Source organism: Canis lupus, chromosome 17 (genome assembly GCF_011100685.1).
Source record: "Canis lupus familiaris isolate Mischka breed German Shepherd chromosome 17, alternate assembly UU_Cfam_GSD_1.0, whole genome shotgun sequence".
NCBI classification, from domain to species: domain Eukaryota; kingdom Metazoa; phylum Chordata; class Mammalia; order Carnivora; family Canidae; genus Canis; species Canis lupus.
In genome coordinates, this window is record NC_049238.1 from 49,016,665 (window position 1) to 49,043,267 (window position 26,603).

General features: G+C 37.0%; 1 protein-coding gene across 14 annotated transcripts in view; it reads left to right on the top strand.

Annotated features, from left to right (window-relative positions):
- Positions 1-26,603, top strand: part of M1AP (meiosis 1 associated protein) — a 75,954-nt gene that overhangs the window by 2,174 nt on the left and 47,177 nt on the right. For all 14 annotated transcript variants that reach the window (XR_005372537.1, XR_005372535.1, XR_005372536.1 and 11 more), the window contains exons 2-4: positions 3,718-4,008; positions 24,251-24,436; positions 26,110-26,278. Coding sequence is in view for 9 of the 14 variants with exons in the window: in XM_038561665.1 (XP_038417593.1) it covers positions 3,769-4,008; positions 24,251-24,436; positions 26,110-26,278 (595 nt within the window). In the remaining 5 variants the exon portion in view is untranslated. The remainder of the gene's footprint in view (positions 1-3,717; positions 4,009-24,250; positions 24,437-26,109; positions 26,279-26,603) is intronic.

Sequence of the window (26,603 nt, forward strand, 5' to 3'; positions counted from 1 at the left end):
ACTCAATAAAATATTGTTGAATGAACAAATGCTGAGTTCCACTAACCAAAAAGGAAAGTTTGAAGGGAAATAACTTCACAGATTAATTTTGATGAACACATTTATCTGTGCACTCAGATCACTTTCCAAGATCCCAAATTCCAAAGGGTTTCTGAAAATTATCGTAAATAATATAATATTTCTCTTGGACTTGGGGAAATGAAATAAGTTTTTCTTTTCCCTGCATTATTTAGCTAACAGACAATTATATAGAGTTATTTTAGTTCCCAGAGATGATTTTTTAATCTAAAAAATATTTTCCTTGGGGTGGCTCATTTGGTTAAGTATCTGCCTTTGGCTCAGGTCATGATCCCAGGGTCCTGGGATAGAGCCTTGAATAGAGCTCCCTGCTCAGCAGGGAGTCTGCTTCTTCCTCTCCCTCTGCCCCTCTCTCCTCTCCCTCTGTCCCTCTCCCTGATTGTGCTTTCTGTCTCTCAAGTAAATAAAACCTTTAAAAGTAAATAAATAAAAAATATTTCCTTTTATGCTTATCCTAATGTTCTTTTTTAAAGTATTTTTATTATTAAATATAACATATATAGAGAACATTTCATAAAATATGAACATACAGCTTGATAATTATAAAGTGAACACCCAGGTAACCACAATAAAGGTCAAGAAATAGAACATTGCCAATACCCAAAACCTCCTCTTCTGTCCCTTCTCATCATGATGCTCCCCTTCTTTTTAGAGAAAATCACTACCCTAATTTTATGATAGTCATTTTCTTGATTTTTAAAAATAGTTTAATCATTATGTACATAATATAACTATTTGTGCTTATTTTTAAAATCTTGTGTAGGTGAAATTGTACTATATGTATCCTTTGTGTCTTGCTTATGTTTCTTAGAATCATCCATGTTGTTGTATATAACTATTTCATTTTTATTGCTAAGTGTATAAATATACCAGAATTTATCTACTCTAATGTTGATTGACATTTGTGTTGTTTGCAATTTACAGTGATTGTGAACAAGATTGGTATGAATAGTCTTTTGCTGGTATGATCTGACTTTGTTCATGTATCCTGGTGTATGTCATTATTCACAGCTTATATGATTATGGACAAAAATTCCAAAAGGATTTACATATAAATTATTATAATTAGTAAGAGAGTACAGTAAGCTTGTTAAATACAAAATCAGTATACAAAAATCAGTTTTATTTCTATGTATTAGCAACAACTAAAAATGAAATTTAAAAAGATTTAATGTAAATTAACATTAAAAAATAAGATTTCTAAGTATAAAGTTTAACAAAAGATGAGACCTTTTGGGGAAAATTATAAAACTGTAAATTCTTTTAGATTTTCCATATATACAATCATATCATTTACAAACAATAACAGTTTTCTTTCTTCCACTGCAATGCATTATATTTATTTATCTTGCCTTAATGTTGCCTTCACCTCAGTGTTGAATAGAAGTGATGAGAACAGTCTTCTTGTCTTGGATGGAAAGTCTTGAACATCACTGTTACGAATGATATTTGCTCTTAGGATGCCTGGGTGGCTCAGTCAGTTAAGCACATGACTCCTGACTTCTGCCCAGGTCACGATATCAGGGTTGTGAGATCAAGCCTTGACGTTGGACTCTGCACTGGGTGTGGAGCCTGCTTAAGATTCTCAGGACGCCCGGGTGGCTCAGCAGTTTAGAGCCTGCTTTCAGCCCAGGGTGTGATCCTGGACTCCCCGGATCAGGTCCCACATTGGGCTCCGTACATGGAGCCTGCTTCTTCCTCTGCCTATGTCCCTGCCTCTCTCTCTCTCTCTCTCTGTGTGTGTGTGTGTGTCTCATGAATAAATAAATTAAATCTTAAAAAAAAAATTATCTCTCCTTCTGCCCCTCCTCCCCTCTAAAAAAAAGATATTTGTTCTAGATTTTTGTAAACATTTTTTATGAGATTATTTCTTTAAAATTTTTTTTAATTTACTTGAGAGAGAGCAAGAGCTAGAGAGAGTACAGAGGGAGATGGAAAAGCAGATTCCCCGCTGAGCCAAGAGCCTGATGCAAGGCTTGATCCCAGGACCCTGAGATTATGACCTGAGCCGAAAGCAGACACTTAATCACCTGAGCCACCCAGGTCCCCCAAGATTGTTTCTATTATCTATTCCTAGTTTAAGAGTCTATCATGCCTGAATGTTGAATTTTAGCAAAAGCTTCTGAATCTAATGAGATGATCATATCATTTTTCTCATTTAATCTTTTAATGCGATGAATTACAGTGACTGTCTAACTTTATATCACTGTTTTATTCTTGTGATAAACCCAACTTGGTCATGTTGTATTACTTGTTTCATATATTGCTCTTTCCTACTCATATTTTGTTCAGGATTTTTACATCTAGATTTGTGGGTGAGATTGCCCCATAATTTTCTCTTATAATAAATATTCTTATCTGATTTTGGTATCATAGGTTATGTTAACCTAGTAAAACTAATAGAGCAGTAATTCCTTTTCTATTTTCTGAAAGACTTTATTTAGGATTGAAATTCTTGGTCTTTGAGAATTTGATGGAACTCATCAGTGGAATCATCCAGCCTTGTAGTTTACTTTGTGGGAAGATATTTACTACTAATTAAATTTATTTAATAGCTACAGACTATTTTGGTTTTTTAATTTTCTTTTTTATCTAGTATTGGTTAGATATATTCTAGTGATTTGTCCACCTTATCAAATTTATTGGCATAAAGTTGTTAGTTATAGCCTTCCACAATCCTTCCCATGTTTGAGCACTTATAAGGATCTACAGATGTTCTCATTCCTAATATCGGTTCTGTGTACTCATTTTTCTCATTTCTGAATCTGAGCCCTGAAATAAGTGTGAATAGCCAGAAAGAAAGAAAATATGGTATTAAAGACAGAGAAAACAGTACAGCAAACACACTGAAGTGAATGGTATATTTGGTTTTATTTCAGTGAAAAACTTGAGGTGGAGAATAGCCTCCAATAAGACTGAAGATCAAGTCATAAAGGGTCTTGAATAGGTCTTGTGGGAGAAAACTTGGTCATATTTTTATTTTTAAGAATTACTGCGTACCAAATAAATACTGTGCTAAACACTCGTAGATAAAATTGACAAGACAAGTTCTCCAGCCTTGGGAAGCTCACAGTGTAGTGAGAGAGACAGTCATAGAAACAAATTATAAGGGATCCCTGGGTGGCGCAGCGGTTTGGCGCCTGCCATTGGCCCAGGGCACGATCCTGGAGACTCAGGATCGAATCCCATGTCGGGCTCCCGGTGCATGGAGCCTGCTTCTCCCTCTGCCTATGTCTCTGCCTCTCTCTCTGTGTGTGTGTGTGACTATCATAAATAAATAAAAATTTTAAAAAAAGAAATTATAAAATGTAGTAAAATAAATGCTGATAAATAAAGTTTATGAGGGCAGATAGCTTACTTTGAGACTGAAATTTGGCCTTTGTGTCTCTTTTTTAGTTCCACTCAGCATCTGTAAGCAGTCTCAGCCTTGCATTACAGATAAACATCTAGATTCCTTGGGAGCTGTTAAGATGGGATAGCCTAGGAATTTGAGTTAGTACCCAGTCTGACTCCTTTCTGGACTTAGTGCTCTAGTCCTGTGTTCATCATTTAAACCAAGCATAATTTCGGTTTTTTTTTGTTTGTTTGTTTTGTTTTTAGTTTTATGAAACCCAGTGATTTCTCTTTCCTTCCCTGTAGGTATAGAGAATATCCAGGTAGTGGCTTCAGTTCCACTTCTGGTCTGTAACCATGTATCATGGACGAAGTAGTGGTAAAGGACCCTCTAATCCCGCGCAGCTTTACCAGCAACCTCCAAGGCTTCTCATTGTGCAAATTGCTCTACATTCCTGGGCTGACATACGCTCCAACCTCTGTGAGGCTCTGCAGAACTTTTTCTCTCTAGCCTGCAGCTTGATGGGCCCCAGCCGCATGTCCCTCTTCAGCTTATATGTGGTGCAAAATCAGCACGAGTGTATCCTTCCCTTTGTGGTGAGTGTATCTATATTTGATCATTTTATCCTGAAAGCAAATAATGAGGTTTCTGGAGCAGTGATCTCAATTATTATTAACTGTGTCCATTCCTACACCCAGTACTCCACAGGCAACACAAAGAAAGCCAGATGTCATCCTGCACGTGAGGGGTTTATGTAGAGGCCGCTTATAGGCAACAGGCTTGAGCAATGGAGGGTTGATGAGGGCAGAAGGGCCCACAGCCTCCCCCTGGCAGAATACTGACAGGCCCATCAGACAACCCACCTCAGAATATCCATAAGCCCTAACTGACCAATGCGCTACTTAGAACCAGGCACAGTTACCAAAAAGGAAAATTCCATACGTCCCAATAACTCCTCACCTTCCTGCACTAAGTACAGCTCCACTCACTGCCTCCTTGCAAATAGTCTCTCCTTTGCTGTCTTACCCACTGTTCCTTGCAGATGGATTCAGTAAACTTCTGTCTCCTTTGTTCTGCATCACACCAGTTTCTCCTGGACCATTGCCCCACATTTGGGGTCCCCGATCCCATCAAGAGAGACACAACAGTTTATACTGCGGAAGAGGAACTCTCAAATTATTAATCTGAGAGTATAAATAGGTCACATCTTGCCCCACTCCACCCCTGAGCTGGAGAGAAACCTTGGCTTTTACAGTCCTTTGGAATGTAAGCAACTGACCCTTTTCATCCCTCTTTGAAATGCAAATACAGGGAAACAATCTAAATGCCTTTAGAGGTCTCTGGCTAGTAAATTACCCTTTAATTTCCAAGGTTAATGTCCTTTAACGGAGGTTCCAGCTTTCTTTGCTCAGAAAGCCAAACTGTTAAGACAAATGAAAATATTTTCATTACAGTTCCCCATATGACTCAAGTGAAAGAACCCCTGAGATTTCAGAAGGCAAATACTGGGCCAGGGGCAGTGCTTCTATAAAGCCTTCTCACACATAGACAACTGTCTCTCCTCCTCCTCAAAGAAATGCAAATCTTCACTTTCTCCTCTATATAAAGTTCAGAATTACAGGGATGGGAAAGATTTCAGAGGTTCTAGTGTATTCCTTTCTTTCCAGAAATGGCCTAGTGGAAAATCAGGACTTTTATCCCTACCTGGTGGGAATAAGACCTTCCTCCTAGACTCTATGGGAACAACAGAGCCTGAACTCCCACCCACCTACCCAACATTAACAGGGTATCTCTGTCCCTCCCTACAGAGATGGTGTCTGAGGAGACAGAGTAGAGGCCATGTGGGAGCTACAGTGAGGTGTGTGTCTCTCTCAATCAGATGGGAGTCCCCAAATGTGGAGCAAACTGATGGGGTGGAAGTGGGCATGGGGGGCGGTGGTGGTGAAAGGTTTATCAGAGGCAGAACAAAGGAGATAGAAATTTATTGAATGCATCCATAAGAGAGGGCAGGGCAGGACAGCAAAGGAGAAACTGTCTGTAAGGAGGCAGTGAGTGGAACTGTATTTAAAGCAGGGAGGTGAGGTATGGGGATGGACCTATGAAATTTTCCCTAGGTATCTGTACCAAGTTGTAAGTAGCCTGTTGGCTAGTTAGGGCCTATAGATGTTTTGAGGTGGATCTCTTGATAGAGCTGTCTGTATTCAGCCAGGGGCTTGGGGTCACTCTGGGCCCTTTTGCCTTGCTGTACATTCCATTGTTCAAACCTGTTGCCCAAAAGTGACCTCTACCTGAGGTACCTTTTTACCTCCAAGGCAGGGTGACATCAGTGAAGGCCTAGTGGAAAGCCAGGACTTCTTTTTTTTTGTTGTTTTTTTAATATTTATTTATTTATTTATTTATGATAGAGAGAGAGAGAGAGAGAGGCAGAGACAAGGGAGGAGGGAGAAGCAGGCTCCATGCTGGGAGCCCGACACGGGACTCGATCCCGGGACTCCAGGATCTTGCCCTGGGCCAAAGGCAGGTGCTAAACCGCTGAGCCACCCAGGGATCCCCAAAAGCCAGGACTTCTATGCCCGTCTGACAGTAATGAACCTTCCCTATCCTAGGGTGTCATGTAGAAAGCCTGAACTTCCACTCCCACTCAAAAGTAACAAGACACTCTCTCTTCTGGGCTAATCAGAAGCCAGAGTCACACCTAACCTGCCAATAATTACATGGAAACCTCACTTTCCCTATTAACACAGTACCAGGGGAAGCCTGCTAAGGCAGAAGATTTAAACAAGATCCAGAGTCTTATAATACCCAAAATGTCCAGAATACAATAAAAAGTCACTTGTTATATCAAGAACCAGGAAAATCTGAACTTGAATGAGAAGACAAGGGACACCAACACTGAGATGATACAGATAATCAAATTATCTGAAAAAGACTTTGAAGCAACCATTATAAAAATGCTTCAGCAAGCAATTATGAACATGCTTGGAACAAATGGAAAAACAGAAAGTCTCACCAAAGAAAAAGAACTGTAAAGAAGAACCAAATAGATGTTTTAGAACTAAAAAATACAATAACCGAAATTTTAAAAACAAAAATCTTCAAAGGATAGGCTCACCAGCAGAATGGAGAGAACAGAGAAAAGAATCAGTGAACATGAAGATACAATAGAAATTACCCAATCTGAGTAACAGAAAGAAAATAGACTTTAAAAAATGAACAAAGCCACAGGGACTTGTGAGACTATAACAGAAGATCTAACCTTTGTGTCATCAAAGTTCAAGAGAAAAGGGGAAGAAGGATAGGGCTGAAAAAAATATTCAAAGAAATAACCACTGAAAATTTCCCAATTTTGGCAAAAGTTATAAACTCAAAGATTCAAGTGGCTAGTGAGCCCCAAACAGGATAAATGCTAAGAAATCTGCTCTGTGATACATCATATTCAGACTTCTAAAAACTAAAGACAGACACGTGGGTGACTCAGTGATTGAGCTTCTGCCTTCGGCTCAGGGCCTGATCTTGGGCATTCTGGTTGGACTCCTGAGTACCACACTGGGCTCCCTGCAGGGAGCCTGCTTCTCCCTCTGCCTGTGTCTCTGCCTCTCCCTGTCTCTCATAAATAAATGAAATCTTTAAAAAAAAAAAATCTACAGCCTTACTGATATTAAATAAAAACAAATGAAAAAACAAACAAATAAAAACAAATAAAAACAAATAAAACAAATAAAAACAAAACAAAACAAATAAAACAAATAAAAACAAATAAAACAAATAAAAACAAAACAAAAAAACTAAAGGCAAACTCTTGAAAGCAGAGTACTGCCATCTTATCTATAAGGAAAAAGCAATCAAGCAACAATAGCTTTTTTTCACCAGAAATCATGGAAGCCAGAGGAAGTGTCACATGTTTTGCATTCTTCAAATGCTATGAGAAGGGCAGCCTGGGTGGCTCAGCGGTTTAGTGCTGCCTTCAGCCCAGGGTGTGATCCTGGAGACGTGGGATTGAGTCCCACATCGGGCTCCTTACATGGAGCCTGCTTCTCCCTCTGCCTGTATCTGTGCCTCTCTCTCTGTATGTATCTCTCATGAATAAATAAATAAAATATTTTTTAAAAAAATACTAGGAGAAAAGAACTGTTAACCCAGATCTCTTATCTAGTGAAAATATCCTTTAGGAATGAATCAGAAATAAAGATATTGTTAGATAAAGAAAAAGTAAGAGAATTTGTCATCCGCAAACCTTAACAGAATAGCTAAAGGAAGTTCTTGAAACAGAAAGGAAATTATAAAAGAAAGAAAGAATCTTGGAATATCCAGAAGGAAGAAAGAACAATAGAAAGAATAAAATATAAATAAATATAATAGACTTTCTATTCAGAGCAAAACTTGTAACATTATCTGATGTGCCTGTTAATGTATATAGAGGAAATATTTAAAATAATTGCATTAAAAACAGGGAGGGCAGCCCGTGTGGCTCAGCGGTTTAGCACTGCCGTCGGCCCAGGGTGTGATCCTGGAGACCCAAGATGGAGTCCCACGTCAGGATCCCTGCAGGGAACCTGCTTCTCCCTCTGCCTGTGTCTCTGCCTCCCTCTCTCTCTCTCTCTCTCTCTCTCTCTGTGTGTGTTTCTCATGAACGAATAAATAAAATCTTTAAAAAAATAAATAAATACAGAGAAAAGTAAACATTCTACATAAAATATATATATAATGTAACACTTAAAGCAACCACTTAAAAATACCTCAACCACTATAGATAAAACATAATTCTAAAAAATTCTTCAAAAAATGTAAGTAACCGTCAGTAAGATAGGTAAAAGAAAACAGAAACAAAAACTGAGAGAGTAACAGAAAACAATAAGTAAATTGGGAGGCTAACATACCAATAATTAAATGAAAATTGTCTAAATACATCAGTTTAAAGAAATAGGATGGCAGGGTGAGGGAAAGCAACCCAGCTGTATCCTATGTATAAAAAAACTAACTTCAAACACAATAGAAGTAGGTTGGAAAGTATAAGAATGGAAAAAGATGTACCCTGATACATTAACCAAAACAAAGCGGAAGTGGCTGTATTAATATACCAGATAAAGTAGACTTCAGAGAAAAGAATATCAGATACAGAAAGGAATATTAAACAATGATAAAAGAGTCAAACCAAGAAGAAGACCTACCAATCTTACATGTGTACACACTAAACAAAAGAGCTACAAAGTATGTGAAGCAAAAACTGATAGAACTGAAAATAAAAATAGACAAATCCATAATTATAGTTGGAGACTTCACATGTCCTCTTGACAACTGGTAAAACAACCGGAAAAAAAATCTACAAGGGTATAGAAAAATATTAGCCAATAGGATCTAGTCAACATTTATAGTATGTTCCATTCAGCAAGAGCAAAACACACAGTCTTTTCAAGCACTCACAGAATACTTATCAAAATAAACCATATCCTGGGCCATAAAAGAAACTTTAACCAATTTGAAAGAATTGAAGTCATGCACAGTTTGTTCTCTGACCACAATAGATTCAAACTAGAAATCAGTAACAGAAATATAATCGTAAAATCTCCAAACATTTGGAAACTGAACAACACATTTCTAGATAACTTACGGATCAAAGAAGAAATGGCAAGAGAAATTTTCAAAATATATTTAATTACATGAACATTTAATACTTCACGTTCAAAATTTTTGGAATCCTGCTAAAGCAGTGCTGAGAGGGACATATTTCGCGGTAAATGCTTACATTAGAAATGGAAAAGTTTCAAATCAGTAATATAAGATCCCACCTCAGGAAACTAGAAAAGGAGGAACAAAATAAACCCAGAGCAAGCTGAAGGTAGGAAATAATAAAGAGCGTAAATGAATGAAACTGAAAACAAAAAAAGAAAATTGGTGAAACAAAAAGCTGATTCTTTAATATGATCAATAACATGGACAAACCGCTAGCAAGATGTGAATCTTCAGGTGTGATAATATGGTATGAAACTCAATGCAAACATTGTAGGAAGGTCAGCTTCTTGGTTTTAAAATTGTGCTATAATTATATAAGATGTAACCACTGGAAGAAACTGACTGAAGGGTATACAGGACCTCTCTGTACAATTTTGCAACTTTCTGTGGATCTATATTTATTTCAAAATAAAAAGCTAAAGAAAAACAAAAGTGATTTTACACACTCACTAGAATGGCTACAATGAAAAAGGCATTACTGACAGGCAGTACCAAGTGTTGGTGACAATGAGAAGAAACTATAACCCCTATTCATTGCTAACAGGAAGGTAAAATGATACAACCACTGTGGAAAATAGTTTTGTCAGATTCTTAAGAAGTTAAACACACACCTTCCATGTAACCCAACAATTCAACTCCCAGGAATATAACCAAAAGAAATGAAAACGCGTCCATACAAACACATTTACATGAATGTTCATGGGAGCATTATTCATAATAATTGCAAACTGGAAACAGTTAAAATTAACTGGTTTTGGTTTGTCTATTAACTGGTGAATAGATAAACAAAATGTTAATTCTCACTGTATATAATCCAGTGATTATATATACCCTACTAGTACACCGAGAACACAATGAAAATGATAGTGATGTTTACAGCCATGTGGCATGTATGTTCCTCTGTTGTGCCATTTTCCTTGTGAATGTCTGTCCCATAATCACATTTGGCTTTTTCTATCTTCTTTCAGGCAGTAGGGCTAGAGAAAAGTAGAGAATGATCTAGAAAGGCAAATGGAAGATATCTGGCATAGGAGGCTTTTTGAAAGATGAGCTCATGTACCAAAAGGTTAAATGATTTTTTTTTTCCTCTTTCTCATGTGACTGTGTTATATGCCTCAGGCACTCAGTACATTTAGTGCTAGGCAAATCCCATGATCCTTTAATCATTCCATTAGAGAAGGCAGACATTTCTAGACTAAAAACCACTAACTCAGGAAAATTTGCAAGCCAAAAATCCTTCCAAAAAAATAGTAAGTTCAACCTTGGTTAAAAGCTCAAGAAAATTACTTGGAACAATGTCATTACCTTATGTATAGAACAGCCTGATCATTGCCTAAAGAAAGTGTTATCTTAAATCCACTGCCTCTAACCTAAGTAAGTATTTAACATTTTCCATCTGCAAAGTTACCTCAAAATACAACGGTGAAAGATAGCAGGTGGGAAATCTTGCCCAAGATGAATACCTCAATATAGCTCTTCATATTTAATTTCTGAGTATTTAATTTCTGAGTGTAATCCTGAGCTTTTCATAAGGAATAATGACAGAGGAATCATAATTAAAATATTAGAATTCCTTTTATATCCATTGTGGCCTTAATATAAATAAAGCTGAGCAAAATGATTAATCTCCTCTCAAAGCAAAATTTCAGAAGAATTCCCGTACAGTGAATATCTTACCAATTATTTTTCCTTTTCATGAGAACAAAGAAATTATTTAAATCATATATGACCTACAATGGAATTTTAGGACTAATAATAGTCTAATTTGGCTATGACATTTACTTCCTCATCTTTAATAGCTGACATTCAAATGAAATTATTTAAAAGTGACAAATAATAGAGATATGTCACATTAAACAGTATAAAAGTAAACTCCAATAAAAATAATATAATAAACTATAATTGAGTGCTAAAGGAGAGGGAAGGGAAGAGTAAGAAAAGGAAATTTATAAATTTTGTCATTGTTTATAATGAAGATTTTTGTTATTCATTAAAGGGTAGTACTAAAGAAGTAACTTAAGGTAATTATATAAACTTGTAGTTATAAATACTAAAAAAAATACAAACTTTTCTGATTATGACAGTAAAAGGTTGTATAGCGCAAAAAGTTATGCAGTATAGTGATTTTTCAAAAGCTATGAAAATAGTTGTACCTTCTGCTCAGGCTGTGATTCTGGGTTCTGGGATGAGCCCCCTGTCAGGCTCCCTGCTCAGCAGGGAGTCTGCTTCTTCCTCTCCCTCTGCCCCTCCCCCTGCTCCTGTGCTCACTTGCTCCCTCTCTCAAGTAAATAAATAAAATCTTAAAAAAAAAAAACAACAACTATGAGGGGCACCTGGATAGTTCAGTCGGTTAAGCATTTGCCTTCAGCTCAGGCATCATCCTGGGACCCTGGGATTGAGCCCTGCATCAGGTTCCCTGCTTGGCGGGGGGCCTCCTTCTCCCTCTCTCTCCTCCTGCCACTCCCCCTACTTGTACTCTATCAAATAAATAAAATATTTTTTTTTAAAGCATGAAAATAGGGCAGCCTGGGTGGCTTGGCGGTTTGGCGCTGCCTTCGGCCTGGGATCTGGAGACCCGGGATCGAGACCCATGTTGGGCTTCCTGCATGGAGCCTGCTTCTCCCTCCGCCTGTGTCTCTGCCTCTCTCTCTCTCCCTCTCTGTGTCTCTCATGAATAAGTAAATAAAATCTTAAAAAAAAAACCATGATAATAGAATATATGTTAATATAAATATATATGTCATATCAATAAACATAAGTGTGCTAAATTCACCTATTAAAAACTCTGCTGTATTCAAAAGATACAGCTGCAAAAAAGTTATTCAGAAAGGTTGACAATAAAAGAAAGGGCAAAAGCATACTAGGCAAATGAACACTCCACCCAGAAGAGCATGATCTTAATATCAGATAAGTCTGAATTTGGAGCAAAAAGCACTAAATGTTACTAAGAATGTCACTTTAATGCTAGGCACAAAGCAGAGAAGAGTAGAGAATATGGACGCATATGGATGATATTCAGCACAGAAGGTTTACTGGAGGGGGAGCCTATAGAAAATATGTCACTTTTGAGTGCCTGTGTACCAAATAACATACATCAACATTTTTTTAAAGATTTTTATTTATTGATTCATGAGAGACACAGAGAGAGGCAGAGACATAGGCAATGGAAGGAGAAGCAGGCTCCATGCATGAGCTCGATGCGGGACTCAATCCCAGAACTCCAGGATCACATACTGAGCCGAAGTTAGATGCTCAACCACTGAGCCACCCAGGTGTCCCAGCATCAACATTTTTAAGACAAATGTGGTCGTATATGTATGTGTGAAATCTCTACCCTCCTTAAGTATTCATGGAATATTCACAAAAGTCAGCCATCTATTAAGCCACAGATAAACCCAAAACTTTAATGAATTCTAAAAGTAGAGGTAGTTTATTATGTATTTTCTGAACACACTGCAATAAAACTAGAAATAAATGACAAAACCAGAGAACAAAAAGTATCTACCTAATGGAAATTTTTAACTGTTAAATAAATTTGCAGTCCAAGAGGAAATCCAAGCTAAAATTGCAATATGTGTAGAAAATAATAATAAAATACTACATATCAGAACCTATGGGTTATAAAAAAGACAATGCTATTGCTTCTTGGTCTTTTGGCTAAGATCAAGTGTAAAAAAAGACAATACTAAAAGGAAAATTCATATCTTTAAACTATATTAATGTATTTTATATTAGTAAACAAGAAAAACTAAAAATAAATGAAGCATGCAACTTAAAAGACAAACCTAAGGTAAGCTGAAGGAAGGAAATAATAAAGATAAAAACAAAAAGTAATATGAAAATTAAAAATGGTGGAACAAATTAATAAATGCAAGTTTCTTCCTTGCAGGGAAAGTAGGAGATAAATAAACTGCTAGTAAACTTAGTTTGAGGAAAAGGGCAGAGGGAGAAAGTGCCTATACACAAATAAGAGAAGGGGAAAATAACCACAGATACACTTGGGTGAAATGCATAATTATTCATGAAAATTTAATTACCAAAATTAAATCCAGAAGTGATAGAAAAATCTAAACTCACCATTTCCCACAAAACAAAGTTGTCAAAGAGCTACCTTCCCCCCAAATAAATTACTGAGACCAAGTGATTTTACAGGAGAATAATACTAAATTTATAAAGAATAGATCATTACTATGTTTTTTAACAGTTTCATACCAAAGGAAAAAAAACTCCTTTTTATGAAGATAACACAATATTGATACTAAAAGCCAGCAAATATTACACAAAAAAAGAAAAACTACAGCAACCTCACTTATGAATATCTATTCAAAATTCCAAATAAAATACTGGCAATACAATCCAGCTTATATATTTTTTTTAAAGATTATTTATTTGAGAGGGAGAGCAGGGGCAAGGAAGTGGATGGAGAAGAGAATCTCAAGCAGACTCGCTGCTGAGTGCAGAGCCCAACAGAAGGATCCATCCCACTACCCTGAGATCATGACCTTAGCTGAAATCAAGAGTCTTAAATCAGAGGCTTAACTGAGCCACCAAGGTGCCCCAAGCTTATATTTAAAAAGATCATATGCCAGGAATTTTTTAAATGGTGCAATAATAAAGTTTACTGTATTAATACATCTAAGAAAAATACATGATCATGTTTCATCTCCATAAATACTGAAAAAAAAAGCATTTAATAAAATGCAACATCCAGTCTTATTTTTAAAAAACAGTAAAATAGGTATGGGTAACTATGCCTAAACACAATATATGTTTATGACAGCTCAAGAATCAAAACATACTTCATGAAAAGACACTAAATATGTTCCTGTGTTATCACTATTATTTAAAAATATTCTGGAGATTTTCACTGCTGCATTTACACAAGGGAAATACATTAGAATATAAAACTAGGAAAGGAGGAGATAAAATGATTATTATCTGCAGCTTAATGATGTCCAAGAGAATAAAACTAGAAAATTATTTCAAACAGTGAAAGAACTCATTCTGGTACAAGAACTAATACAGATACTAATACCCTTCATATATCCCAAACAAGAAGTTAGAAGTTAAAGTGGCAGAAAAGATCACATACAATAACCAAAATTATCAGATAAATACTTAGGATTGAAATTAGTAATATATGTGTAAGAGTTACATGAATTAAAATCCTATTGAGAAACATTAAAGAAGATTTGCACAAATTAAAAGTCATTAGTTTTAGGGAAGATTCAGGCCAGAAAGATATCCGTTATCTCTAAATTAATCTATAAATATAATGGGATTCCCAATAAAATTTCCAACAGGAAAACTGGATATCCAGATAACAAAGTTCAAATTAGAAGCAAAACCCAAAACAAAACAAGCAAAAAATAGCTAGGAACTATTCTTCTCAAATACTAAACATATTCAAAGTGTGATACTGGAGATTGAAAAAATAGGGCAATAGAGGGCAGCCCGGGTAGCTTAGCGGTTCAGTGCCCCTTTCAGCCCAGGGTGTGATCTTGAAGACCTGGGATCAAGTCCCACGTCAGGCTCCCTGCATGGAGCTGCTTCTCCCTCTGCCTGTGCCTCTGCCCCTGTGTGTGTGTGTGTGTGTGTGTGTGTGTTTCTCATAAGTAAATAAATAAAATCTTTAAAAAATAAACAAGGAAAGTTTACACAGAGAGTTTTAACATATTTTAACATGTTAAACTATGATAATAAAGCAACTATAATATATGAGAGCTTTTTATGGTACCTTAGGGCTGAGGGAGTAATCTCAAGGAAAAACAAACTTGAAAAGTAGACTCCTTTCCCAAGGTTGGAGTTCAGGACCAGTTGGAGAAAGTATAGTTACAGCTCACTGGATGCAGAGAAGTTCACTGGTTTTCCCAAGCCAGAGATGGAAAGCAGGATGCACTCTTCCAGGTGAAAGTGAGCTATAATCAGTGACTGGTGCATAAATGTGTAGAGTAGAGATACCAATGTGGACAGGATGCTTGGAGCAGACAGGGTCCATGTGGAAAGAGCAGCATCATTGGGAGGGCCACAAGAGACAAACCTCTGAGGTGAGCAGAGGAAGTGAGGCATTAGTGCAGGAAGGAGGCCTGAAGTTTGCAGTGTCTGTGCCAAGATGATTGCTGAAAGGTGATCACCAAGTCAGGGCTCAGAGGTTGCTAGGGTCTTAGCTTAGACTGCTGTAATAAAATACTATAGACTAGATGGCTTAAACAGTACACATTTATCTTCTCAAAGTCTGGGAGACTATAAGTTCAAAATCAAGGTGTGAGCATGGCCAGGTTCTGGTGAGAGCCCTCTTCTGGCTTACAGACAGTAGATTCTTGCTATGTGCTGAGATGGCCTTTCTCGGTACAAGCATGTGAAAAGAGAGAGCAAGCTCTGGTGTCCTTCCTCTTCTTAGAAGGTCACTAATCCCATCATGGAGACTATCCTCATGACCTCATCTAAATCTAATTACCTCTCAAAGGCCTCACATAAATGCTACCACATTAGGAGATAGGGCTTAAGTATATGAATTTTAAGGGAACATAAACATTCAGTCTGTAACATCAAGGGCCTGCTAGTTTGGGGTACTCTCTGTTAGTGTGGAGCACTATCAGATGTTCTCACACCTCATTGCTTTCAGCAGAAAAGCACGTTCCTCCTGCAGTGTTCCTCCAGTGCTCTCTACTCAAATACTTAACATCATGGTCCATGTAAAGGAGAAATGTTTAAAGGGATTTTGTCCATTATTGCAGAGATATATTGAAGGGTGACTTGGATCTAAGAGGCAATAAATTGATAATTTGGTCACAGAACATGGGGGAAAATATCAGAGTAAGAAAGGCTTTTCTAACTATAATACAAGACCCAAAATTCAAAAAATAAAAGATTAATAAATTCAGTTGTATAAAAATAGAAAATATGTGCTTGGCAAAAGAAAAATACTATATAATCAATAAGGTAAAGACCAATAATCCAATAGGAAGTGAGAAATTATATACATAGATCTCAGAAAAAGTATAAATGAACCTTTAACATACCAAAATATGTTCAATTTCATTTATAAAAGAAATGAAAAAAAAACTTAAAACTACATTGAGATGCTATTATTTTTCACCTGTATGATTGCCAAAGATTTTTTTTTTTATGATAGTCACACAGAGAGAGAGGCAGAGACACAGGCAGAGGGAGAAGCAGGCTCCATGCACCGGCAGCCCGACGTGGGATTCGATCCCGGGTCTCCAGGATCGCGCCCTGGGCCAAAGGCAGGCGCCAAACCGCTGCGCCACCCAGGGATCCCCAAAGATTTTTTTTAAGTCTAATACAGTTCATGAGGTTTTAAAGAAACAGGCACACTTACATGCCATCTATGAGTATATAAATTAACATAATTTCTATTGGGTGACAGTATCACAATTATATACCCTTTGATCCAGCAAGTCTGCTTTTAGGAACTTATCCTACAGCTATATTTTCATTGTGGAAAGATGACTTATATATTATCATTTCAGCACTGTTTGCAGTAGAAAACATTGGAAGCAATCTAATGTCAATCAATAGGGAATTGGTAAATAAAATTATGTTCTGTCCATTAATGGAATACTCTGTCACTATAAAAATTAAGACACTTTTTATTTATTAAATGAAAGGATTGCCCAAGTACACTATGCAATAAAATCAACAGACAAAAGAGTATCATAGTATCTTTTATTTGGGTAAGATGAAAAAAATTATATTTTATATTTTTTTTCATGTAAAGAAAAAAATCTCTGGGAAGTTACCCAACAAGCTACCAATATTGATTGCTTCCAGGAAACCACTAGTTAGTTGCAGGATGAATGGAAATGTGATTTGTTTTCTTTTTCTTTTTTAAGACTTTATTTATTTATTCATTAGAGACACAGAGACAGGCAGAGACATAGGCAGAGGGAGAATCAGGATCCCTGCAGGGAGCCTGATGTGGGATTCGGTCCCAGGACACCAAGATCACAACTTGAGCCAAAGGTGGATGCTCAACCACTATGCCATCCAGGTGCCCCTGATTTTTTTTCCACATATAGTTTTATAACCTTTAAATTTTGAATCATGTGCATGTATTATATATTGAAAATAATAAAAATAAATACTGAAAAAAGTTTGTGGTGATAAAATGCGATCTGTATATGGAGATTCTATGTAGATTTTTAATTTTTGTTCTTACTGATAAAAATATTTTTGAAAAGCAGTGACCTAAACTATGTTCTAATTTTTTCATCTGGTTTCCAATAAGATATCAATCTGAGTTGTCCTACTAAACTGCCTAGAGCAAGGAGAACACACTGGTACTAGATCTAGGTAGAGAACATCCTCAAGGCGTATTTGTACTAGGAGTCTACACAAAAAGCTGAAAGAAATGCAGTGAGAGTCCATCAGTCCTTACTTATTCATCCAAACTTTCACCTCTCTGTGCAAAGTCCATCTAACTGAATCAGGGTCTCCACTCTACACCTTGAAACCCATCCCAAGATATCTAAGACAGAGAACTTGAGTTTGTGGTGTAATGGATAGGAACTCCAAACAATGTTGTAGGCAACTTCAGTATCTGATTCACTGGGCAGTATTTCAACTCAGCAACTTCGTAAAGCACATTTGAATCTTCCACATTGGAAATCCCAAACTTTCCATCCAGGGAAGGAGGAGGAAAAGTTACGACATTTGACTGCTCAGATTGCACATTACAGATAATGGCACAACTCCAGCTGAGAGACACCAAGCTTCATATTCCTACCACCCATTTTCTCCCTCTTTATCTAACAGCTACCTATAGGTTCCTGACCCCATCTTTTGGATTTGGAACTCAAGTCTGAACTACTTACACTATTACTGTATGAAATGTTGCCTAGGCAATTCATGAGGGAAAAAGCTAGGAATATAAGATTTTCTGTAGCATTCATCAGTCATCAACCTTTAATATATGGAAATTGTTTTCCGGCCAAGCTATATGAGCTCTTCACATTCTAGGCAATTAATGTTTCTGCAAAGTCTGCATTTTAACATCACTTCCAGAATCAAAGTGAATACCTGACAGATCAGATTCCATTTTCAAGGAATATAACACATAGTTCTGTTTTAGCGTACTTTCTGTTTAACTTGTTTCTGCATGATGTAATCTTGTAGTTCAATTGGGCACATGGCCTCTTGCTATAAGAGGTTATCAACCAGAAGTGTTCTCAAGCAATAAGTCACCTTATTATTTGATAAATGTAAGAAAGAACCAGCTTAATTTCTAATATTTCCAAAACTATTGAATTTGGCAGAATTTTCCAGTACTCAAATAGGCAGTATTTTCAAACTTTGTTAGATCATTTCCTAAAGGTTATTGTAACCTCCTGGCAGAGACATCAGCAGGTCATCCTTTTTTTTTATTTTATTTTAATTAGAGGAGATAAGCTTTTTGTTTCAGTTTTCATAATAGAAATGCATTTTCTGATTTTAAAAATTATGATTTCATTTTAGAAAACTTAAATGCAGAATAGTCTTTTGGGGCACCTGGATGACTCAGTCAGTTAGGCATCTGCCTTTGCCTCTGGTCATGGTCTCAGGGTTCTGGGATTGAGCCCCATGTCTAGCTCACTGCTCAGCAGGAAGTCTGTTTCTCCTTTTCCCTCTGCCCCTCCCCCTGCTCGCTCTCTCGCGCTCTCTCTCTCTCTCAAATAAATAAAATCTTAAAAAAAAAAAAGAACAAAAAAGAAAGAAAAGTCTTTAGGTTATTGCAAAGTTGACTCTTGGAAACACACTTTTACTGTTGGTTCCTCCCAAAACAGTACCAAAAAGAAAGTTGAGGAATTTTTTTTAATAACATTGAATCAGTTAAGATTAGTTTCAGCTATGAGTAATAGAAACCCCAAAATAAAAGTAGCTTAAATAAGATATAAGTTTATTTCTCTCTCAAGTAATTTTAGGCAATCAAGGCCTAGTGTGACAACTCCATAATTAATAAGGAACCATGCTTCTCCTGGCTTGTTCTCTACCATCTTACTACCATCTGCAACACAGCTACTATCTTGTAGGCCAAGTTGACCATTCTTATACTTGTGTTCCAGGAAGCAAGAAAGAGGAAAAGGAAAGCAAAGGAAAGAGGAATAGTAAAGATTAGAGCAGAAATAAATGATATAGAAACTAGGAAAACAATAGAACAGATCCAGGAGCTAGTTCCCTGAGAAAATAAAATTGAGAAAACCCTAGCCAGACTTAATCAAAAGGAAAAGAAAAAGGAGGGATCCCTGGGTGGTGCAGCGGTTTGACTCCTGCCTTTGGCCCAGGGCACAATCCTGGAGACCTCGGATCGAATCCCACGTCGGGCTCCCAGTGCATGGAGCCTGCTTCTCCCTCTGCCTATGTCTCTGCCTCTCTGTGTGTGTGTGTGACTATCATAAATAAATAAAAATTTTTTAAAAATTAAAAGAAAAAGGACCCAAATAAAATCATAAATGAGAGAGGAAAAATAACCAATACCAAAGAAATATAAACAATTATAAGAGAATATTATGAAAAATTGTATGCCAGAAAATCGGATAACCTGGCAGAAATGGATAAATTCCCAGACACATATCAACTACCAAAACTGAAACAGGAAGAAATAGAAAACTTGAACAGATCAATAATCAGCAAATAAATGGAAACAGTAACCAAAAATCTCCAAACAAACAAAAGTCCAGGGCCAGATGGCTTCCCAGGGGAATTCTACCAAACATTTAAAGATGAGTTAATAACTATTCTTCTCAAACTATTCCAAAAAATAAAAATGGAAGGAAAACTTCCAAATTCATCCTATGAGGCCAGCATTATTCTGATACCAAAACCAGGCAAAGACTCAAAAATATAACTGCAGATCAATATATCTGATGAACATGGATGCAAAAATTTTTGATAAAATACTAGCAAATAGAATCCAACTATTCTTTGAAAGAATCATTCACCACAATCAAGTGAGATTTATTCCTGGCCTGCAGGGGTGGTTCAATATTCACAAATCAATCTGTGTGCCACACTATGTTGAAAAAGGAAAGGCTAAGAACCATATGATCCTTTCAGTAGATGCAGAAAAGGCATTTGACAAAGTACAACATCCATTCATGATTAAAAAAGAAAAAAGGGTTAGAGGGAACAAATCTCAATATAATAAAGGCCATATATGAAAAACCTACAGCTAGTATGTTCAATGGAGAAAAACAGATCTGTTCCCTTATGGTCAGGAACAAGACAGGGATGTTCACTCTTACTGCTGGTATTTAACATGGTACTGGAAGTCCTAGCCTCAGCAATCAGATAACAGAAAGAAAAGGCATCCAAATTGACAAGAAAGAAGTCAAGCTCTCATTATTTGCAGATAACAGGATACTCTTTGCAGAAAATCCAAGATTCCACCAAAAAACTGCTGGAACTGATACACAAATTCAGTAAAGTCTCAGGATACAAAATCAACATACAGATTGCATTTCTATACACCAATAATGGAACAACAAAAAGAGAAATCAAGGAATCGATCCCATTTACAATTGCACCAAAACCTGTAAGATACCTAAGAATAACCTAACCAAAGAGGTAAAAAATCTGTACTCTGAAAACTTTAGAACACTGAAGAAAGTAATTGAAGATGACACAAAGAAATGGAATGATATTCCATGCTCATGGATTGGAAGAACAAAAAAAAATTTTTTTAAGATTTTACTTATTAGAGAGAGCATAAGTGAAGTGAAGGGCAGAGGAAGAAGCAGACTTCGCTGAGCAGAGTCCAATGTGGGGCCCAATCCCAGAACTCCAGAATCATGACCTGAGCCAAAATCAGATGCTTAACAGACTGAACCACTCAGGCACCCTAAGAGAACAAATATTGTTAAAATTATATTGGGATGCCTGGGTGACTCAGTGATTGAGCGTCTGCCTTTGGTTCAGGGTGTGATCATGGGGTCCAGGATCGAGTCCCACATTGGGCTCCTTGCAGGGAGCCTAATTCTCCCTCTATGTCTCTCTCTCTCTCTCATGAATAAATAAAATATTTTTTAAAATAATAAAAATTTAAAAAATATCTATATTACCCAAAGCAATCTACACATTTAATGCAATCCCTTACCAAATACCACCAGCATTTTTCACAGAGCTAGAACAAACCATCTTAAAATTTGTATGGAACCACAAAAGACCCTAAATAGCCAAAGCAATCTTGAAAAGCAAATTTGGAGGTATCACAATTCTGGACTTCAAGTTATATTAGAAAGCTATAGTAATTAAGACAGTATGGTACTGGCACAGAAACAGACACATAGATCAATGGAACAGAATGGAAAACCCAGAAATGAACTCAGAAATATATGGGCAATTAATCTTCAACAAAGCAGGAAAGAATATCCAATGGAAAAAATCTCTTCAACAAATAGTTTTGGGAAAACTAGACAGCAACATGCAAAAGAATGAAACCGGACCACTTTCTTATACCATACACAATAATAAATTCAAAATGAATGAAAGACCTAAATGTGAGACAAGAATCCATCAAAATCCTAGAGGAGGTGGGATGCCTGGGTGGCTCAGTAGTTGAGCAACTGCCTTTGGCTCCGGGCGTGTGGTCCTGAGATTGAGTCCAGTGTCAGGCTCCCTACAGGGAGCCTGCTTCTCCTCTGCTTATATCTCTGCCTCTCTCTGTATGTGAATAAATAAATAAAATCCTTTTTTTAAAAAATGGGCAGGGGGATCCTTGGGTGGCTCAGCGGTTTAGCGCCTGCCTTTGGCCCAGGGCACGATCATGGAGTCCTAGGATCGAGTCCCGCGTCGGGCTCCTGGCATGGAGCCTGCTTCTCCCTCTGCCTCTCTCTCTGTCTCTCCCTCTCTCTCTCTCTCTCATGAATAAATAAATAAATCTTTAAAAAAATATTTAAAAATAAAATAAAATAAAAAATAAATTAAAAATGGGCAGAAGATATGAATAGACATTTTTCCAAAGAAGACATACAGATAATAACAGACACATGAACATCATTCATCATCAGAGAAATACAAATCAAAATTACAATGAGATATCACCTCACACCAGTCAGAATGGGTAAAATTAACACAAGAAATGACTGGTTTTGGGGATCCCTGGGTGGCGCAGCGGTTTAGCGCCTGCCTTTGGCCCAGGGCGCGATCCTGGAGACCTGGCATCGAGTCCCACGTCGGGCTGCCGGTGCATGGAGCCTGCTTCTCCCTCTGCCTGTGTCTCTGCCTCTCTCTCTCTCTCTCACTGTGTGCCTATCATAAATAAATTTTTAAAAATTAAAAAAAATAAAAATAAAATAAAATAAAAAAAGAAATGACAGGTTTTGGTGAGGACGTGGAGAAAGGTAAACCCTATTGCACTGTTAGTCAGAATGCAAACTTGTGTAGCCACTCTGGAAAACAGTATGGAGGTTCCTCAAAAAGTTAAAAATAAGTTAAAATAATTTTAAAAAGTTAAAATAATAAAAAAGTTAAAATAATAAGTAACCAAAGATCCAGCAATTGCACTACTAGGTATTTACCCAAAGGATACAAAAATACAGATTCAAAGGGATACATGTACCCTGATGTTTATTGCATCATTATCAATAGCCAAATTATGAAAAGAGCACAAATGTCCATCAACTGATGAATGAATAAAGAAGATGTAGTATATATATCAATGGAATTAGTAGCCATAAAAAAAGAACAGAATCTTGCCACTTGCAACAATATGGATGGAGCTAGGGAGTTATGCTAAGCAAAATAAGTCAGAAAAAGAAGAATACCATATGATTTCACTCATGTGGAATTTAAGAAACAAAACATCTGAACATGGGGGAGGGGAGAAGCAAACCAAAAAACTGACTCTTAACTATAGGGAACAAACTGAGGGTTGCTGGAGGGTAGGTCAGTGGGGTGGAGGGTTGAAAGAGTGATGGGAATTAAGGAAGGCACTTGTGCTGAGCACTGGGTATTGTATATAAATGATAAATCACTAAATTCTAATCTTGAAACTAATATTACACTGTACATTAACTAACTGGAATTTAAGTAAAAACTTGAAATAAATGAGTAAATGAATGTATGAATGAATATATCATTCTTCAGATTCTTTTAGGGAGTACGTGAAAAGAAATTTTTGAAGGCCTTTGGTCTCATTTTTTCTCATTTCTTTTTTGAATAGGTTTCTTATCTTCCTATCTAAATTATAAATTCTCTTTGCATAAGAATTACATTCTATTTTTTGTGTTTTTTTCCAGAAACTCAGGGAGAGGAGCATGTTAGTAAAGTAAGCAGCTATAGAGTTGAGTGAGGCAGGGGTTGACTTAAGCAGTCTTTGTACCCTGGCAGTATTGTCACTCATGCTCATGAATTTTATGTGCATTTTGTAAATATTGCTCAGTTCTACTCTTTGTCATCCCAAATATAATTCTTCCCCACCCAACCCCCATCTGCTATTGATGCTTGGAATTCAAATAGTGTCACATATTTTCATTCCATAATTATTCAAAATGTATACATCCTCAGGAGAGGTAACATTGATCTAAGAATCAGGTTATATTAGATTACTTCCTGATAGCAACTTTTATAAAGGGAGGTGAGGTAGAACTAGGGGTTTATGTATTGGCTCCCTGAGCTGACTGCAGACTAAGTCAAGTACCTCTTCTTTACTGAAGTGATCCTGAGGAGCAGACTGGGTAAGACCTTAGTTCTGAAATGATCACCACATAAAAATCCTCATTTCTGGGAAGTAAAGAGGTTCCCAGTGCCTAGACTGACTACGAAATTAAAGACAATATTTAAGAGTGACCCTTCTAAGCCTCCAATTTGCAGACCACCCCATAGTAAAACTCAGCAATCACAACTGGACTTTCCTTTAGGTGAGTGATGAGCTCAAACACTTCTTTCCTATTTCTGGTAACTCCATATAATCAAAGTCCTTTGGCTGCGAATTTTCTTTCCTCTGGTATAGGGAAATTTTTAGTGCAGTGCCAAGAGCATAATAGATGTGAATCAAATAGATTTTTGGGAAGGGAAGGGACCCCTGAGGAGTAATTGATAATGAAGTTAGGCTGCCAATTAATATGGAACCTCGGTCACTAAAGATCTTTGGTTCATTTTTCTCTGCAGCAAGTGAAAGGGAATTTTGCAAGGCTGCAGGCCTGCATCTCAGAACTCCGCATGTTGCAGAGAGAAGGCTGTTTCAGACCACATGGCACTTCTCTGCAGCTGGCAGTACAGGATGGGCTCCAGCAGTTCAAACAGTACAGCAGACACGTGACCACAGGTACATCTCTGAGCTATACTTCCCTGGAGGTAAGAGATACTGGCCTTAGGACTCTAAGCCCATCTCAGCCCATCTAGATGCTTCATTATTTATCATCCTTATATTGTTCTTTATTTCATACACTTTGATGGTAATTTTCAAGGCTAGATTGCCATCTCCCTGCAGGCAAGATATATGTTCCCTTTTTTCTATAGCCTGTGCAATTCTTAATACAGAGCTAGACATTGAGAGGAATGCTAAAAATATGGGCTGAAATGAATTATAATGAAAAGCTGAAATCAAAATAAAATCTGAATATGCCATCTGCTTCTGGATTTTTGGAACTTGTAAAGCAGTTAAACAGCAGTTAAACTGCCTGGATTAGTGTCTATATTTATATTTCCTGGGCAACATTAAGAATTTACAGTTGTTCTTAATCAAATTGAGTAGCTCTTCTTGGACTTAGCAAATGTGCAAATTTAAAGATTGCTATCTGGTACAGACTAAGACAATCTTTAAAAATACAAGTAATCATGCCTGGGGGGTACCACAGGTGGCTCAACGGTTTAGCGCCACCTTCAGCGGGATCAAGACCCACATGGGGCTCCCTGCATGGAGCCTGCTTCTCCCTCTGCCTCTCTTTGTGTGTCTCTCGTGAATAAATAAATAAAATCTTTAGAAAAAAAAAGGTCATGCCTGGGTACTTCACTAGGTGCATGAGTGACTGTGAGTTAAAACACATTCAGTCTCTGGAAACCTCAGGCATCAAACAGATGCATTTTAAAAAATAATTGTGCTTTTATCTGTGTCCCTCTTTATTAATCAAAAATGTTCAAGGACAGGGGTGCTTGGGTGGCTCAGTGGGTTAAGCATGTGATTTTTTATTTCAGCTCGGGTCATGATCTCAGGATTATAAAATTGAGCCCTGGGTTGGGTGTCGCACTGGTGGTAGAGCCTGCTTAAGATTCTCTCTTTCTCCCTCTGTACCCGCCACCCCACCATAAAGACATGAACATGCACACATACACACACACTCTCTCTCTTTCTAAAAAAAAAAAAAAAAAAAAAAAAAAAAAAAACAAGCACCAAAAAGAAATGTCCAAGTACATAAGAGAATTGCATAAATTTAATATTTGCTTTCCAGATTTTCAAATTTGAGACAAAACTGTTAATAAAAACATATAATGTATTTATTCAGGTGAAATAAAATATTCAGATTATACACAAACACCTTAATATTCTTTTAGGTTAGGTATATTGGTCAAAGGGGAATACATTTTAGAGTTAAGAGAGCAAAAGAAACAGCTCACTTGTATACAGGTTGAATAAGGAGAGAAAGAAGCAAAGAGGCTCTTTGATATTTAGTACACACTTAGTGGAATTTAAAGATTTTATTTCCTTTGTCACCTTGTAAAATAAAAGCATTCTGAGCATGAGAGATGCTACCAGTGCTTCAAACAATCTTAAAAAACTAAAACACAGGGTCACTTTCTGGGGTAGGCCTCACCTGTTTGGTAGGGTCCTGTGATGATTTGTCCCATCAGACCTCTCCCACCAGAATCTGTCAAATGAAATTTGGTTGTAAGTTACCGTGACGTCTTCTTTTTTGCCTTAAAGACAGGAGTCACTGCCACAGACTTCTGCTATATCTATCCTCCAGATGTAGACTGTTATGTTTTTCACTCTGTACATTTCACACATTGATTCTTGGATTTATTTCCAGATTACTGTTCTGACTTCTCAGCCTGGAAAAAAGGTGGTGAGACAATTGGAGGAAGGACTGAAAGATACAGACCTAATCAGGGTCAGGAGACTTCAGGTGGTTGAGATCACAAAGGGAGTCCTAGAGTATATGGACTCAGGATCCCCTGTTGAAGAGCCTAGCAGCGACGGTAAGAATTAAAGGAAGTGATAAAAAGAATTCTCATGACTAGTCAGAAAGACTATTTTCCATGGTCTTTTTTTGTTCTTCAATCAAATGAAACCAACAGATTTCACAACAGTTCAGACAGGTGTTTCTAGGTGTATATATAGGCCTAACATATATTAAGTATATATTTACTATTTTAATGGTATCATGATATACATAATATTCTATAACCTTTGTGTGTTGGACAGCTGTGTTAATATCTATAGATCAGTCTTATTTTTGGCTACATGATTTTGTTTACTGTGTAGTTGAACCATAGTTTGTTTAATCATTTATTAATGAACAAT